Source organism: Lithobates pipiens, unplaced genomic scaffold (assembly GCF_037356315.1).
Source record: "Lithobates pipiens isolate NorthernLeopardFrog02 unplaced genomic scaffold, aLitPip1_a1.2 Scaffold_13, whole genome shotgun sequence".
Lineage (NCBI taxonomy): Eukaryota > Metazoa > Chordata > Amphibia > Anura > Ranidae > Lithobates > Lithobates pipiens.
In genome coordinates, this window is record NW_027507718.1 from 38,518,302 (window position 1) to 38,531,227 (window position 12,926).

The following is a 12,926-nucleotide window of genomic DNA, read 5'->3' on the forward strand; positions in this document are numbered from 1 at the left end:
CCTTTGGGCCACCTGCATGGCTGCATTTTTTTTGCTCCTGAAGCAAACCATACAAAAAATGCATACAAAGGCATAATAAATATCATGTATAAGAGCAATTCATACTAGGGCCGAAACAACTAATCGATTAATCGAGAACTAATCGATTACTATTTTCATAATCGATTAATCGCCCAGCCGATTAGTTGGTCAGCATACAGAATGCATTATTTATTTAAATATCAGGTATTACAGTGCAGTACACATACAGCTCAGTACACGGCCCATACATGTCAGAACACCTGAGAACTTGTGAATGTGAGAGGAGCAATGCCTCATGGGACATGTAGTCCTGGCAGGAAGTGGTTCTAAAGGCAGTTTTTTTTACCTTGCTATAGGGACACTCTTAACTATACTTTGCAGCTTGCTATTGGGGCACTCTGAAGGCAGGAGGAGCCAGAAGCGTCGGTGGGGGACCCCAGAAGAGGAGAATCAGGGCTGCTCTGGGCAAAACCATTACAGAGAGCAGGTAAGTATAACATGTTTGTTATTTTATTTTTTTTAAACGACTTTAATTTAAAGGGAAGATCAGCATCTGAACCCAGAGAAGGTGGCGGCTAATAGACTGGTGGTAATATAAGGCATTACAATTACATTTAAAGTAAACTTTTACCAGTATTGTGCACTATATTTAACATGATCATATCCATGAAAAAAAAAAAAGTCACAGCTTTCAGTACTACTTTAACCACTTGACAACTGGGCTTTTTTGTCCTTTTTTTTTCATACAAATAGAGATTGCTTTTGGTGGTATTTGATCACCTCTGGGTTTTTTTATTTTGTGCGCTATAAATTAAAAAAGACCGAAAATTTTGAAAAAAAAAACACATAAAAAATAACCAAAATTAGTGGATATTAGTTGGTCTTTGTGAAAGTTAGAAAGTCTACAAGCTGTGGTGCAAATCATAAAAAATTGATCCCACCTGATGTACTGGTGGCCTATGTCATTTCTTGCAACCCTAACAAGCCAGGAAAGTACAAATACCCCCCAAATTACCCTTTTTCGAAAGTTGACATTCCAATGTATTTAGTAAGATGCATGGTGAGGTTTTTGATGTTGTAATTTTTTCCCACAATTCTTTGCAAAATGAAGATTTTTTTTCCACAAAATTGTCATTGTAATAGGTTATTTCTCTCACATGGCATGTGTATACCATAAATGACGCCCCAAAATACATTCTGCTATTCCTCCTGAGTATTACAATACCACATGTGTGGGACTTTTTCACAGCCTAGCTACTTAAAGAGGCCCAAAATGCGGGGAGTACCATCAGGTGTTCTAGGAGCATAAATTACACATCTTCTTGACTACCTATTACACTTCTGAAGGCCCTGGAGCACCGGGACAATGACACGCGACACTGACGTGGCACTGATGGCACTGATACGTGGCACTGATGACACGTGACACTGATGATAGATGGTACTAATATGTGGCACTGACACGTGACATTGATGAAAGATGGCACTAATACCCGACACTGATGACAGATGGCACTAATATGTGGCACTGATGACAGATGACACTAATATGTAGCACTGACGACAGATGGCACTAATACGTGGCACTGATGACATGTGACACTGATGACAGATGGCACGTGACAGGTGGCACTGGGGACAGATGTCACTGACAGGTGGCACTGGGGACAGATGGCACTGATAGGTACTGTGGGCACTTTATTTTCCCTTTTTTTTTCCGCTGCCTCTGTGTGAGGAGAGAGAGCAAGCAATGAGAGCTGATCTCATATGTTTACATATGAGATCATCTCTCATTGGACACTCAGATCGAGTGCTAAATGGCCACTGCATTTTTTGCGACTTCTTTTTGCATCTATATCTATCTATCTATCTATATACATAGATATATATATATATATATCTATATATATATAGATATAGATAGATAGATATAGATAGATATATATATATAATATATATATATATCCATATATATCATTTTAATATATCACATTTTATATTTTAAATAGTATAGGTAAACACTATTTCTATTTATATTAAAGAAAACATAATCAATGCATATACAGCTGTTCAAAACTTTCTTAGGCCGTTGTTGCTAAATATCAGGCCCTCCCCTCTTTGAATGTGTTTCCTGTTGTGAACTCCGTGCTCCTGGTCAGTCGAACGGTACTGGCTGTCCTGGGGGAGGGGCTGGATGGTTCATATAAAGACAGGGTAGAGGTGGTAAGGGCGTGACTTGAAGGAGGCCACGCCTCCGAAACATGTAGTCTTGGCAACCTTTTTTTGTTAGCTAAAGTGGAGAAATCTCACTCACCTTGTCTTTCCTCACCGGCCGCAAGTGACGTCACGAAGCGCCGGCTGGACCGTGAACGTGCCCTACAGCAGACACAGCTTGACTAGACAAGGAAAGGGTGACTTCTCATACCATCACCACTTGTTCTTGGGAGCCAACCTGGTTATACATGCCATGCTGTACATGCGATCTAAGTCCCATGTTTGGGAGTACAATCCTCTACTGTTTGATTTTGCATTAAATCGGCCAACTAATCTATTATTAAAATAATCGTTAGTTGCAGTCCTAATTCATATATATATATATATATATATATATATATATATATATATATATATATATATATGCATCAAAGTCTCTTGTAACGTGAAACAGATAAAAGTCTTTAGCGAAACCAACTATGTGCAAACTTCTAAATATTGGTGCAGCTCACAGCTGCACTGCTTCACTAAACTGAACAAGGAGAACTTGCTGCTCCAGGTGAGAAAGAGAAGCCTGATGGATCCAGTGGGTGCTCGCCTCCGTGTGCAAGAGAAATAGAAGAAATGCATAGTAGGCGCATTCCACACACATCAGGTGTGCTTAATCATTACCTGCAATGATTAAGTGCACCTGATATATGTGAAACGCGTCTACCAAGCATTCTGTTTCTGTAGTGTCCTTTGGGATGTTTCTTCTATTTCTGCACTGCTCCACTGCTGTAACTTGCCCTGCTGCCCCTCTCTCCTGTAATGTGCCCTGCTGCTCCCCATGCAATGTCTGCTTCAAGTTGGACCCAGAATTGTGCATTTGCAAAAAAAAAAAAAATGCATTGTTCACATTATATAGGTAATATTTATTCCATTATTTAATGCTATCTGATCACTTCAATGTTCTATCAGCTGTAGATCTGAACATTATTTCAGGGGTTCTCAGAGATCTCAATCTTTTTGCCAAGGGTTCCTCCAAGGTAAAAATTTTAGAACCCCAGCTCTAAAATAAGCACAGAGCAGGTGCTCTGGGATAGGGGAACATATTGAGGTAGGCTGCTGAAAGAATAACTGATACTTCTACTGTGAACTTATTCTAAAATGCACCACAGTACCTGGAGCTAAATAGGTTAGTGAGGGCCTGTTGAAAGCCCATTTACTGCTTTTCTTTTTTTTATATGTAAATACATAAATGTCCATAGCCTGGCCAACGATGCACATAGATGCAACCTTGTAATTATGCCTGAAGAGACTGATAAGAACATTTACAGGTTATGTGTGGTATTTACAACTGACCAAAGTTGAAGCTGGATGGATACAATATTGATCTGACTTGGTAGATGTAGTTGTTATGCCTGTAGTTGTTCATCCATTTTCTGTTAAACTGGCCATTGGTTGGACTAAGATTTGACTGGTTCAGCAGGGACCAGCTGAATTACAATCTATTTGTGGCGACTTTTACAAGACAGAAGTCAGTCTAACATTTGACTCCTGTCAAATGTGCTTGTTGGAACATTCTACTTGATCGAGTGCAGCCATTTAGAGAGGAGTCCCCGCTGTCAGAATAAAAAAGCACGACGAGGGGCGGGATTCCTCCATCCACCTAGTTTCTGTGGCTGGGGGAAGCCATTGAATTTTTTAAATAAAACAAGTCATCTATGGCTAGCCTTACACTTGATACATCTTGGTATGATATTGATTGATAACCGCTTCAGCCCTGGAAGATTTTACCCCTTTCCTGACCAGAGCACATTTTGCGATTTGGCACTGCGACCCTTTAACTGACAATTGCGCGGTCATGCAACATGGCTCCTAAACAAAATTGACGCCCTTTTTTTCCCACAAATAGAGCTTTCTTTTGGTGGTATTTGATCACCCTTGCCATTTTTATTTTTTGCGCTATAAACAAAAAAAGAGCATACATTTTGAAAAAAACGCATTATTTTTTACATTTTGCTATAATAAATACCCCCCAAAAATATACAAAAAAAATGTTTTCCTCAGTTTAAGCTGATACGTATTCTTCTACAGATTTTTGGTAAAAAAAAATTGTAATAAGCGTTTATTGATTGGTTTTCGCAAAAGTTATAGCGTTTACAAAATAGGGGATAGTTTTATGGCATTTTTATTAATATTTTTTTTAAAAGTAATGGTGGCGATCAGAGATTTTTTATCATGACTGCGACATTATGGCGGACACATCGGACATTTTTGACACATTTTTGGGGCCATTGTCATTTATACAGCAATCAGTGCTATACAAATGCACTGATTCCTCTGTAAATGACACTAGCAGTGAAGGGGTTAACCACTAGGGAGCAGGGTAAGGGTTAAGTGTTTCATGGGGAGTGTTTCTAACTGTGGGGGCATGGCTATCTGTGACACGTCACTGATCTCTGCTCCCAATCACAGGGAGCAAAGATCAGTGACACTGTCACTAGGCAGAATGGGGAGATGCTTGTTTACATTAGCATCTCCCCGTTCTTCCTCCTCGTGAGACGATCACGAGTATCCCCGTGGTGATCGAGTCCACGGGACCCGCAACCTGACTCATGGAGGTCCTGGTCGGCACGCGATGGTGGTTGCGTGCACACAATAGCAGTGGGGCAAATTTAAAGGGATGTACAGGTATACCCATTTGCCCAGCCGTGCCATTCTGCTGACGTACATCGGCGTGCGCTTTTCGGGAACCAGATAATGTTATGCAGCTTAATTTGCTAAGTAAATTGGTCAAAAATTACAACATCGCAGAAAATAATTTAAGATGACCCCATCAAAAACCAGCCCACATTTTACAATTTTAACGTGTACTATATTATAATTTGTATTATGTAGTCTAAAAAGGTGCCTATGCCTACTTGTGAGCACAATAAAAATAGTACGATATATCTAATAACTATGATTTTGCTCATCAGCTGCTGTTTCTCTGCAAAATGTGTTTAATTTGTGCCTTTTCCATAATTTGGTTTGCCCATAATATGCCTTAAACATTATTCCTTAAGGCAAAAATCCATAGGAACCAATCAGTATATATCACTAATTTGATTTTAGTATACAATTTGCTGTTGCCGATCTTCATTTCTCTTTAAGATAAGCCAGAAAATATTCGGTAAATACTGTATAAATACTGTATATACGCATTTTAGAATGTTTACCTTGCAACAATATCACATTTACTCAAAAAGTTGTTACATGAGATATTCCAGGTTTACATATAATATGTACAAGCTTTGCTATTTGAATATTGTATAAATGCAATCAGATAGAAAACATGCTTTACAACAGCTTTTACTCCCATTGAAAATTTGGTAATTTGTTTGGATAAGCAATGCCCACTTACTTGTTGTTGAACTGGCACTTGTTGCACAACCTGGGTAGGCACTGCTGCCTGACCTGCTACAGATGTCTGTAACGTCACCGTCGAACCTGTGTCCGACACTGTCTCGGACGTCTGCATGGTAGGTTCTGCAAATAAATAAAACCTTTTGGTTAAAATGTGCATTTTAACATGTTACACATATGGAACTAACTGAAAAAGTCAAAGTATAATCAGAGACAGCACACTTTCTAACAACTTAAATTGTAGCCGTAAATGTACAATTTAGGAAATAAACACCAAACTAAATATTCAGAATCTATGGGCTAAACATTCATTTTACTTCTAAAGCTGGTGGTGATTTTGAACTATAATTTTTTAACAGTTATATTTTACCGAGTTCCCAACAGAAAGTAAGGCAAAGTTTCAGCTCACAGAAATCAAAATAGAATAATTTTCCAAAATCCCCCATGCTACATTAGGCAACAGATCTGCATTGACTACGGACAAGAATGGCTTACAGTAATCTACCAATAAAAGCTTTTTTTTAAGGTTTTAAACACTTGTCAAAGTGAGTAAAAGACTAAATGATAGTGTGTATATATATATATAACTTTGATCGGACCTTATACTCAATGGATCTATGTCAAAAGTTGCACCAAAGTAGTGCAGGCACCTTTTTTAAGTCACACAGAATTGCCACTGAAAAGAATGCGACTTGGATGTCCAAAGTCACATGACATGCGACTTGGATGTCCAAAGTTATGCGACGTGGATGTCCCAGGTCAAATGACAAGTCGCACAAGTGTGAATAGAGCCTAAAGGTGGCTTGAAAGTGACAGTTGGCATTTTTTATTATGAGATTATATTAAAAGGAAGTCAGCTGTGTTGGAAAATATCACTGGTGACCATAATTCTTTTTTTATTTTTTTTAAAGATCTCCAGACAGACTTGAAAAAAATACCTAAACTACATCTAAAGGCTAGTTCATGACAGTTCAAACAAGTCCCAAATCCAGGTATTATGTGATGTACAAGCTTAGAAAGTTAAAGAAAAAAAAAAACATTCCTTTGTTTCCCACTGAATGAGCAAAATTCTCCATTTGTGTTTCATGTGCTCCCCCTTTCAGACACTGCTGCTCACAGTAGGAGAGTTTCAGCAGCAGAGGCAGTGCTGTCATTAACAAGCTACAGGTATATTATATGAATTCAGGAGCAGTGCAGAATTGTTGCCACACCATTGCAGGAAGCTGCAGTAGATGGATATCACTGCCAGGATTTATATGTATTTGTGGGACTTTGCAAGGAGGATAAGAGAAAACCTGCAGATGTATTGATAATTAAGTACTGCAGCAATTTTTTAAAATGTAAACCGTGCACTGTGACTGCGGGAGGAGCTTCCATCTTCTCCTGGTCCTCTTCCTGGGTTTGCAGGCTTCGGCTATCTGACTGGCCGAGCTGGCGATGATGTCACTCCTGCGCATTAGGCAGAGTTGCTGTTTACGGCATGGCTCTGAAGGAACGCCACAGGTATGCTGTTCCTTCTGAGAACATGCACCGTCACCAACTGCATCTAAATGAAATATCTCCTAAACGGTGCACGTTTAGGAGATATTTACTGTACCTGTAGGTAATCCTTAATTAAAGGCTTAACTATAGTTAAAAATCGTACAAGTAAGTTGATGCCCACTTTAAAGAAGGGCCAACGTTTTACAGTGAGGTATGGATTAACAAATCATTTAATTCTTAAAATCATCTGCTTTTAGGAAGTTCCAGCAACTTTTATTTATTTATCCTGAATGTTATGGAAAAAATATAGTTTTTAGATTTAGCTTTTTAGATTCTCTTTCCTTCTAAATAAGAAAAAATATTGCTAATCTGCATTTATCCTTGTCACACTCTTTTTCAAAGCAGAACTACATTCATCACTCTGTCCATTTCCTCTGAGCCCAGCCTGTTATCATGCAGTACTGCATTTGGATTAAAGTACTCCAGTAATGAGCAGTGCTCACAGGTCATTACACACAGCCTGGTCAGTCCCGAAAATATGCCAATGATGGAGGAGGCTATGTTGGCATCACCAGCCCAAAAGGTATTAACTAAATGTTTTATTTTTTTTTTTCAAATGCAAAACACCTAGCTTTTGACAGTTGGAGGATCTAAAATGCCTAGAGTAATGCTTTAAAGCGGAGCTCCACCCAAAAGGGGAACCTCTGCTTATCTGCCTACCCCCCCTCGCTGCCACATTTAGCACCTTTCGAAGAGGGGAGGAGAGAGCGGGTACCTGGTTTTGACAGGTACCCGCTCTCACATCTGATTGAGATCGCCGCGGACTCAGCCGGGAGCTTGCGCCCCCCCCCCTTCCCTGCCTCCGGGCAATACACAAAGTGCAGCATGGTTCACGAACGGGCAGTAGGGAACTGGCCTTACGCCAGATGATTGCAGCAGCACCCGAGAGCCAATTGAAAAATCAGCTCCGGTGAGGACAGGTAAGTGTCCTAATATTAAAAGTCATTAGCTACAGTATTTGTAGCTAACTTTTTCTTTTTTCTGAAGGAGCCCGGAGCTCTGCTTTAATGTAAGGCGGCAAGTTTGTTTTACTGCAGAATTGCTGGAATAATTACATCATGTTTATAGAGAACACTGATTCCAAACAATATTAACAAAGATTTAGCTCTTGATGAGTCTTGGGAGTAAAATTGTCATCCACTCTAGTTAAATATTCTCCTGGATGTACTTTATAAGTGATCAACTCTGCAGGCAGGCCTCACCGAGGTACAATTAGAATGCTAAAGCATGTTCAGGGACAAATAGCCCCTTTGCCAAAGCCAGCCATTCAGACCTAATGGGCATGTTTAAGCATATACACAACGTATTTTGGTTGATTTCCCAGATTTTGAGTCTGCCAATGATGAACCACTGAAACTACACTTTGAAATAAAAGTTTTGTTTCGATATAGAACGGTCATGTCTTGTTTAGGCTGCTGGCATGGATACAACGGCTGTGTGTGCTGATCCCATGCAATCTTTGTTGAGTAGATAAAATAATCCAGCCTGATAAGATAGTTACATTTGCAGATTGTCCACAATGCAGTCCTTATGTAAATGAGTGGCACATTTATTGAAGGAAATATGTGCAAAATTTCTGTCTAGCCATCCTTGCCTAATGTGGCTGTCAGGTGTGTCACGAACAACAGATGCTTGTATGACAAAAGACCTTTTTATTCTGGCTAATTAAGCAGTTGGACACACCCGCCTGTTAATGGTTCCGCTTTTGTACCGCCAGCCCTGACTGAATCATGCAAGATCTACGGCTAAATAGACCACAGTTTAAAAGGAGGCTAATTAACCCCCTAGAAGAAGGAAAGACTATTGCAAAACCCAGCTGCTCAATGAGTCAAGATTAGCATTTTTTTTTTAACTTCACAAGCAAAACCTTTTGAGGGGCAAACTCTGTTTAGAACAAACACTCGTTCTTGTAGGTTCTGGGCATGTCTTTGTTAAGTGTCCTGAAGATTATTTAATACACTTAAACTAACAGTGGGGGTTCCTGCTGACATCTATAATTTACATGCTAGGCAAATTGGTTTAATTATTTGACCTAATCAATTATTGTATCAAACACAGCTACAAACATGTGCTCACTTCAAATTAAAAAAAAGAGATACACATTTCATGTGTCCAAGCTTTTTGTCCTAAAAATCTTTAGCGCCTTTCTTCTTCGAGCTTCATCCCGCTACATATGTTTGATTTTTAGCTTACAATGCATAGAAAGGCAGCACTTTAAACTCTGTCTAGATTCTTCTTTTCAAGTGCACTGAGGAATTCCTTTTATACAGCTCCTGGACTATTAGGTAATCTAACATTTATTAGGCTAACAACTCATCGCTTGTTATGGTGACCGATGTCCTAATCCACACTTTTCATAATACCAACAAATAATTAGAACATTATTGCAATTGCAGCTTAGTTTACATATAAAAAGCAACTTAATTGTCATTCAGACATAAGACATTTACATTAAAATTGATACAGCAGACACATTTAACATGGCGAGTGGATCTAGTTTTCATTCTGGCATTAATGTTAAGAGACTGTTTGGCCTGCATTGTGCGCATTTTGTTCCAGAACTAATCTCTTTATGGCCACTAGAACCGCTGCCACACATACCGAAGTAAGATTGGCGGGATAGACACTGTTGAAAATGCTTACAGACAGCTATGTAATAAATTGTCAAATGCACTTTTTTCAACCGTTTATCCTTCCCATTCAGTGAATGAGAATGTGGTGGCAAATCCAGTTGTTGTTGCGTAGTTGATGTAGTGGAGAGAGGCTTACTCATTTCCACCCACCCCGGTGTCCATTTAAACAGTTTAGAATGTCTGGGGGGTGGGAATGATCAGCAATCATGTGACCACTGTGGCAGTGGTCACATGATTGGAAGTCAGCCCCACCAGCTACCAGTCTTTAGCCCAGACTGAGAGCTGTCTCTAACAGCTCGGCCTTTGTGTTAGGAGTGCGCAGTGAGCACAAACACTCACCGGCCACTTTATTAGATACACCTGTTCAATTGCTTGGTAAATTGCTAGTCAGCCAATTACATGGCAGCAACTCAATGCATTTAGGCATCTAGACGTGGTGAAGAAGACTTGCTGAAGTTAGAATCGAGCATCAGAATGGTAAAGAAAAGGGATTTAAATGACTTTGAACGTGGCATGGTTGTCGGTGCCAGATGGCCTGGTCTGAGTATTTCAAAAACTGTTGCTCTACATATAGCTACTAAATATCCAGTGAGCAGTTGTGTGTATGTAAGTGCATTGTTGATGTCAGAGGAGAATGGGCAGACTGGTTCGAGATGATATAAAGGCAACAGTGATGTCACACGATCAGAATTCTCGTCGGAAAAAGCTCTGATGATTTTCCTGACGGAATTCCGCTCAAGCTGTCTTGCCTACACAGGGTCACACCAAATTCCGATTGTTTAGAACGCGGTGGCTTACAACACGTATGACGGGACTATAAAAAGTAAGTTCAATAGCCAGTAGCCAATAGCTTCCGTCTCGTAGTTGAATCTGAGCATGTGTGATTTTTGGTGTGTCAGAATTGCATACACACGATCGGAATTTTCGATAGAAAGTTTTTTCGTCTGGAAAATTGAGAACATGCTATCAATTTTTGGCTGGCGGTAATTCGGACAGCTAAATTCCGATGGAGCATACACACGGTCGCATTTTCTGATGAAAAGCTCTCATCTGTCTTTTTCTGGCCGGAATTCCGACCTCGTGTATGTGGCATAATTCAAAAAAACAATTAGTTACAACAAAGGTATTAAAACCTCCTCAGGATCTAAAATCAAAACCCCACTACACAGTTGATCCTATCACTGCACCAAAGTAAATTTAACAATAAATGGTAAACCAAATATGCAGGTATGGTATAGGTAAGGTATACAGAATAGCATCTCTGAATACACAACACATTGAACCTTGAAGCAGATGGGCTATAGCAGCAGAAGACCCCACCGGGTGCGAAAAACATTGCCTGGCCTGATGAGTCTTGATTTCAGCTGCAAAATTCAGATGGTAGACTCAGAATTTAACGTAAACAACATGAGAGCATGGATCTCAATCCAATAGAGCACCTTTGGGATGTGGTGGAATGGGAGATTTGCAATCATGAATGTGCAGCCGACAAATCTGCAGCAACTGTGTGATGCTATCAATATGGACCAAAATCTCAAAATCTGGAAATAAAAATTGTCAGGTGTTCTAATTCCTCTCCACTCTATCCAGAACTAAAAAAAAAAAAAAAAAAGTTTTGCCACTTCAGCCCTGGAAGAATGTATCCCCTTCCTGACCAGAGCACTTTTTGCGATTTGGCACTGCGTCGCTTTAACTGACAATTGCACAGTTGTGCGACATGGCTCCCAAAGAAAATTGACATCCATTTTTTTCCCACAAGTAGAGCTTTATTTTGGTGGTATTTGATCACCTCTGTGGTTTTTACTTTTTGTGCTATAAACAAAAAGAATAGCATACATTTTGGAAAAAAAACGCATTATTTTTTACTTTTTGCTATAATAAATATCCCCCAAAAATATCTAAAAAAACTTTTTTCTCCCTCAGTTTAGGCCGATACGAGGATAGGGGATATTTGTATGGCATTTTTATTGATCATTTTTTTTTTTACTAGTAATGGTGGCGATCAGCAATTTGTATCGTGACTGCGACATTATGGTGGGCACATCGGACAATTTTGGGACCATTGGCATTAATACAGCGATCAATACTAAAAAATTGCATTGATTACTGTAAAAATGTCACTGGCAGTGAAGGGGTTAACCCCTAGGTGGCGCTGTAGGGGTTAAGTGTGTCCTAGGGAGTGATTCTAACTGTGGGGGGGGGGGGGGGGTGGCTGTGTGTGAAACATCACTGATCAGCGCTCCCGATTACAGGTAGAGCTGATCAGTGACAGTGTCACTAGACAGAACGGGGAGATGCTTGTTTACATTAGTTACTCACCGTGAGACGATCACGGATATCCCAGCGGACATCAGGTCCACAGGACCCGCAATAGTGGTCATGGAGCTCCCGTCGCGCGTGCGCCTGCGAGCCGCCCTCTTAAAGTTAATCTGCCTGTACGTTAACATTAATCTGCCTGTACGTGCTCTTCTGCTGCAGTATATCTGCGTGAGGCGGTCGGGAATCGGTTAATTCCACTTTAAGTTTTATGCAAGAATGGTTAATTATGTTTTTATGTATTGGGTTACTTCATAATAAATATTGCAGAGGTTTAAGGCCATTAAACAATGTATTGTGCGTGTACGTGTGTCTTTATTGTTGTTATTTTGACGATCTGAGTCCAATACCAAGATTTAATCCTCCACACACACACCTAAATCCATATGTTATTGCCCTCTTTAACATTAAGGAAAACATATTCAATGTATTCACTTTGAATAAAGAGAAATGGATTAAATGTTTAGATATTCATGCCCATGACTAGAAATACTCTCATGAGATTTAAATGACAGCTACTGCTTCATTTATCTTGTCACCGGGTTACACAGTTTAATGTAGGCAATGCATGAAACATTTAGCTAACCAAGACTGAATAGGAGCCAGTAATGCTGTGCAATTCTTCGTAGGATGGCTACAATAGCAACAATAGAATAATAAAAAAAATATAAAAAAAAAAAAAATATATATATATATATATATATATATATATATATATATACATATACATACAAGCACACAGTTAGGGCCATATATATTGGAGACATGCATCATTTTCATACTTTTGGCTCGGTATGCCACCAGAATAAA

General features: G+C 39.5%; 1 protein-coding gene across 4 annotated transcripts in view; it reads right to left on the reverse strand.

Annotated features, from left to right (window-relative positions):
- Positions 1-12,926, reverse strand: part of RFX3 (regulatory factor X3) — a 456,270-nt gene that overhangs the window by 215,791 nt on the left and 227,553 nt on the right. For all 4 annotated transcript variants that reach the window (XM_077475023.1, XM_077475024.1, XM_077475022.1 and 1 more), the window contains one exon: positions 5,624-5,748. In XM_077475023.1, coding sequence (XP_077331149.1) covers positions 5,624-5,748 — 125 coding nt within the window. The remainder of the gene's footprint in view (positions 1-5,623; positions 5,749-12,926) is intronic.